General features: G+C 35.6%; 1 protein-coding gene across 1 annotated transcript; it reads right to left on the bottom strand.

The window, feature by feature from the left end:
- Window positions 1-1840: 1840 nt before the first annotated feature.
- LOC138931628 (apolipoprotein D) lies at window positions 1841-4336 on the bottom strand. The gene is made up of 4 exons (XM_070292595.1): window positions 4169-4336; window positions 3585-3715; window positions 2723-2966; window positions 1841-2482 (listed from the first exon to the last, which is right to left on the bottom strand). Exons 1-4 carry the CDS (start codon window positions 4334-4336, stop codon window positions 2042-2044), a joined length of 984 nt encoding a protein of 327 aa, XP_070148696.1. The 3' UTR covers window positions 1841-2041.
- Window positions 4337-6000: the final 1664 nt, after the last annotated feature.

The following is a 6000-nucleotide window of genomic DNA, read 5'->3' as shown; positions in this document are numbered from 1 at the left end:
AAGCAGTGGTATCAACGCAGAGTACTCACCATTCCTGTTTTTTTTTTCATGATATTGCATTAACGATTTGAAAGTCTAATGATCCCCACCTTTCTTTCTTAGGGCATTAGATGCGAATCAATTGGCTATACAGAAATTTTATAAAACGTAGATGATTTAAGTTTAGCCGGCCCGATTTCTTATTCCTTCATCTATTATATTTATCTGGCGAAAGCGATTATTTATGCAAATAATTCGATTAACAATATATTTGCGGGAAGCTCGATTAGTAAAGTAGACGAAAAGAAGCAGGGGACTTGGAAGCTGCGAGCGGAAAAGGGAGGGCGCAAGGAGGGAGACAGCATCGACGATTTACGATTTAAATGAGATACTCACCCGATGACCTTGATCGTATCCAGAAAAGAGATACGCGTCGAATGTCAATATGCGGAATTGATGTCGATACTCCTCGCGCGACGAGCTGTTCGCAGGTGACTGCGGCTTCTTGTTCTTCGCCTCGTGCTTGCGAAGACGAACCCGTGAAGATTGACTGGATGCGTTTGGCAGAGTTCTGTCAGTTAGTGGGTCAATAACGGTACGCCCGGGGTTCAAGAAACCCGTCTCGAATTTGCCATTGACCAATAGATGATCTCCGATTTCAAAGACGCGTGGATTATTTCATGACCGGGTGCGAGATGGATCGTTTTCGAAAATGTTTGATCGCGTTCATGTAGAGATAATCCCGGTAATCGCTAACGGAAATCGACGTCGTCCCGACGCCGATCAAAGAAATATCTGCGCTGCGATAGATAATATGTTAATATTAACGCAGAATAATTTAAGGAAAACATGTCGACATTTTATTTTAATTTATGATAAAATTTGAATTGTTTTTACATGTCTTTTATTTTAAAAAATTTTGCAAACTATTCAATATTTATGCGTAATAGATTATTGCATTAATCTTAAATAATTCTAATTACTTAACTCCCGTTAAACAAAAAAAAATATTAATTACAAATATTTCCTTATATTCAAAAATATTCCAATTTCCTGTTTTAAATATTTTTCCATATTTTTATAAATTCAAAATATATATATATATATATATATATATATATATATATATATATATATATATAATTCAAATTTCTTATTTATTTTTTTCTTAATAAATTGCTATGTAATTAAAATGTAATAGAAATACTACATTCAGAGTTTCATTACCCATTTATATAATTCAATAGATTCTTCTAGCTTTATCTGCCTATTTGAATATAAAATATTTGATTGATCGTTGACATTTGGCATCATGTCAGTTTAATTGTATATTGAATGATAGTTTTATATCGAGACATTATTATCATCGAAGCAAGAAAACAAACTATTAACGATATGAAAAAATGTATCCGTTACGTGACCCGCTTATATTTGTGTTCACGATGAAAACGCCACGACACATTTAGCTTTTACTGGCACCGCATCATAACGCATGAGTTAAAAAGACTTTCCAAGAGTCCGCAAATCACGTTTTCCCTCGCATAATAACATACTAACGCGATCCACAAATTATCACAATGCGTATAGAAATCTTACAGAAGAATGCATTTAATAGAGTATTTTTTTTTTTCATTAGTCAATGTTGTTATTCATTAATCAAATATAATTATCTTTATATCTATTTATATTTGAATTACGGCAGCCGTATCGATAATTAATTTTACTTACACCCTGCCCAGTGAAATGGAAGTAATAAGGACACAAAAACTAGCATATTTTATTAAAACGTTTTTTATAACAATCTTTATTCTTTTTTATTAGTTTCATTTCTTTTCTTTTTTTTTTTTTTACATTTGTACGTAAGCCTATAAAACAAAGCGCCGTGCCAACCCCATGTCCTCAGGCGACGACGACGCGCCTATGGGACAATGATTAATGATTTTGTTGTACTTAAGCGAGTCTGATTCTCAACGAAGAAACCGCTACGAGCCTAAGATCATCGAATTAATCCCTGTGAATGTTCCCTTGCTAAACGCCAAATGACAGACCTCTTTAGATACTTCTAGGCAGTCCTTTTCTCCGTTTCATTCGAATGCTCGCTCTCCTTCGCGTTTTCCGCGGGGAGCTCTTCCTTAACTTCGACAACGATAGTTTTAGCATTGACGTTGCCCTCCTCTTTTATCGTTTCGGCTACCTTCAGAATTCGTTCGGGAACGGTCTCCACGGACTGCTCGATCTTCGTGGATTCCTCCGCTATTATCTTCGGGCTGTCGAGGGACGGTTTCTCGGCCAGAATCCCGACTTCCGCTTCTTCCCTCGCTTCGGCGTCATTCAGGGCGATGGCCGATTTAACGTTTGATTCGGCCGTCTGCGAATTCTGTCTCGCTGGTTTCTCCGTGGTGGGTTTATCTGGTATGCGGGAGTCCAGATAGGCGCAATCCGCCTGATCGGTCTTAACGAAGAATGTCTTCGATATCTTGTATTTGTCAAGAACACCGTAAGCCTGCGACAAGAATAAGAATTATGTCAATTATTAAAAAGTACTTAGATTTTACATAAAAAATTTTACATGATGATAATTACTAAGGAATTAATTGGTAATTCTTTTTTAAACGATATAATTAATATACTTTGTTAGAATAATCTTTTTTTAAGATAGTAATAATAACAATTCCAATATGATGTATGTATGTATATATATATATATAAATTTTTTAATGTATTTACTTGATTAAGCATATACCTTTTGAAGCACTTCTCCAGGCGGTATTCGTTCTCTCGTCATTACCCAAGCACTTTGTGCATTAACGGGACCGATACCTTGACAACTCCATAAAACGGCATATGTGTCGTAATCCGTTTCAAGTACCGAGTACTTAGTCTCGGGTGTCAGTGGAATTGTGGTATATTTAACCTGAAGTTTACCCTCCTCGGCCTTGGATGCTGCGGGCTTAATTTCGCCTTCCAGTATTCTCTTTACACCGGTACTAGATAATGCCAGAAATATTAATAATGAGAAATTCATTCGTCAAGAGAATGTATACGAGACGCGTCTATTGAATAACCGAACTGAAATTGTATAAAATCAAAATTAACTTATTTTATTCAAAATATATTTTTTTGATATATACAGCGTATGGTACGATCAACAACTGAGTGGATTATTGATTTTGGCCGTCTTTTGGAATCGTTTCAAGCACCCTCGCTGGAACCGCTCGAATCATCAATATGCTATCCGTGTTTAAAAGATTGCGAATTGTGTCTTTAGAGACATTCGGATTCTTCCACTAAGATTTGCATCGATTTTCATTTTAATTTGCATACTTTTTCGATGAAGCTGTTTTCGGTCCATTATGTTTTCGTGGCAACATCAAATTTTTATTAGCTCTTTCAATCGATAGATACACTTCACTTGATACGTCCGATGATAATGAAATTTTTAGAGTTAATAAACCTGACTTGAAGCTTTAAAACAGTGTTATTGATAATTGACACACAACAAATTTAAAAAATTTAATCCGGTTATTTAATAGACGCATCTCGTACTCTATATTTTTCTTGAATAAATTTATAAAATGAATTAGAAACGCAGCGTGTATACTCACAAACGATTCGTGACTTCATTGCTGACGTGGTATCTGCCATCGAGACCTTTGGTATAATTTGTCATAACGCATCGAGATACCACTTCGGTTAATTGAAAGTATCTCTCAGACTCGTACCAAACGCCAAGGAACTGAAAAATATCGAGAGAGAGAATATTCGTTATTCTCAAAAAGTTTAATAATCTTAATTATTATACATCTTCTTTGCTCAAACATCGCCGATGATATTGATAGCATTATCACACAAATTCTGAATTTCCAGACCAAATTATTGCATTCATACGCTAAACGATTGACTGAAAATATATCAAGTTATACGAAAATCAATATTGACGATAAGTCGCATCAAGATATCTGTTTGGCAAAAGAAATATGATCTCCACGATGACGAGCCATCAACGAAAAACACAAGAAAATCCCTCTCGCGGACCGTGTGATACTCGATATATTTTCAATCAATCGCTTAGCGCACAGATGCAACATAAAAATTATAATTGTTAATAATTTATATAATATTTATAATATAATTTCTATAAATTCATATACATAATAAAATATAATTAGCTAAAGATGAAATTACTCACCTTTTGCATATCGAAGTTTGCCATGGGTATGTACTCTGGACAGAAGCCCAGACTAGGAATCTGGGCGCTGGCCCAGGCCAGAACCGAGAACGTTAAGATGATCTTCCCGAACATGTCTGATGACGATCTACCTCGAGTACCCGTCGGGTTCTCAACCTTTATATACATTATAGCAGGAGCGTTAACCGAGCGGTCTTACCCCCTCTGTGTTACTCACGTGTCGATACTCTTACGGTACTCTCCGCGGCCCGAGAGCCTGGACGAGCAGACGATGGTCATTGGTCAATGATGATGCGCCTACGAATATCTCTTGGCAAGTCCATCTTGGTCGGCGACGGCGACCAAGAACCAGAAATGCAAGATCCATTATGCAACTTCAGGATGAACGGTACTTCGAAACTATAAACGCTAGCCCCTTCGGGAACATTGCTAGAGCGAGGTCTTCAAACTACGTGGAATGTCAATACTTTCCCGAATTAAATGCGTGGTTAACGGATTAGAAGAATTTTGATTCTCTTGGTATCCTCAATTTCGAAATCGTGCTCCTTAAAGATAGTTGGACTAGAAGCAATGAATTGCTGATAGATAGCTTTTGAAATCTTTATAAACAGTATATATTTATAGATTCTTTTTAACGATCTTTCTGTTTTTTCCATTCTTTTTCTGTTCTTTTTTTCTCCATTATTTGATATTTCTATTTTTTTTTGTTATACATACCAAATAAAAAATACGTATTATTAATCATCTCACATTAATTATAATTTTGTTATTGCGATCAGAATTGATATAAATTTAAATTGATTATTATTACCATATTTATTATTATTTATTATTATTACTTATTATTATATACCATTGTTAAATGTTTAAAAATCTACACGTATGTCTCATGTCTCTGGAAAAATACGATCAACATAAAAAATATCAATTTATTACGCACGATTGCTCATATGACAGACGTACATAAATTACGTCTACTTGTGCGTTCCATGAACAAGGCGAATGTCTCGTTCCTCTGTCTCATCCCTTCATTCATAGAATCGATTCCAGTGAGTTGAAACCTCACGCGAACCCGTATTTACGTTCGGAGCAGGTGCAGGCCGATCCTTTCTGAGCGGAATGAAAACGAAGAACGGAGATAGCCTGTGTCGCGCAATGTAATTATGCAATCGACACTGCCGAGATTGAATGTACGTGGCATACGGCATCTTGCTGGAACGTGGCCCACTGGTAACGGGTCTCTCGCGCTGTGTGCGCGGCTTTTCTTTTTGTACAAAACCAAAGTCCCTCGCGGACCGTTAGCCAGCGACGTTGCGACTCTCCTTTTTTTGCGGGATTCTTTTGCGAACCGCGAACCGCTATGCGCGTTTCGTGAAAATGATAATTAGTGTTTTGATCTCGATGTAAAAGAGACAGTCTAAAGTAACTAACAGGCAACGCGACAGGCTACTCCCGGTAGCGTATTTTATCGGCGGTTTATTTAGCTTCGTTGATTAATATTAAGATGAGAATTACCAATGTATGACTCTGTAAGCACAAAATCTTACGTATAAAAGATTTTCTCTCTGCGTTTTCGTCTTTAAACCATGCATTAAAATCTATTATTGTTTTAACGTCATTGTATTTTAATTAAGTACAACAACTTTTTCTCTTTATTCTTAATTTTATATAAAATAATTTTCCAATTTTATTTTAAAAGTTTTCAAAGAAATAACATTTTGTGAAATAGTTCGTATTATATTCTTTAATCAGAGTTTATATTAAAATTGTTAAAATTATTTAATATCTAAATTTGAAAAAGCCATTTCTCGGCAAATTTTTATACAGATGTA

Source organism: Polyergus mexicanus, unplaced genomic scaffold (assembly GCF_030449975.1).
Source record: "Polyergus mexicanus isolate NDT 795.1 unplaced genomic scaffold, iyPolMexi1.0 SCAF_3, whole genome shotgun sequence".
Taxonomy (NCBI): domain Eukaryota; kingdom Metazoa; phylum Arthropoda; class Insecta; order Hymenoptera; family Formicidae; genus Polyergus; species Polyergus mexicanus.
This window is presented reverse-complemented; position numbering and strand designations above follow the sequence as displayed.

Bases quoted from the DNA above. Each gene is read 5' to 3' on its own strand.
- LOC138931628 (XM_070292595.1), bottom strand. From the start codon at position 4,336: ATGTATATAAAGGTTGAGAACCCGACGGGTACTCGAGGTAGATCGTCA. The intron at 2,967-3,584 runs GTGAGTATACAC...GGCATTATCTAG, and splicing joins AATGAAGTCACGAATCGTTT to TACCGGTGTAAAGAGAATAC. The intron at 2,483-2,722 runs GTATATGCTTAA...TTCTTGTCGCAG, and splicing joins CTGGAGAAGTGCTTCAAAAG to GCTTACGGTGTTCTTGACAA.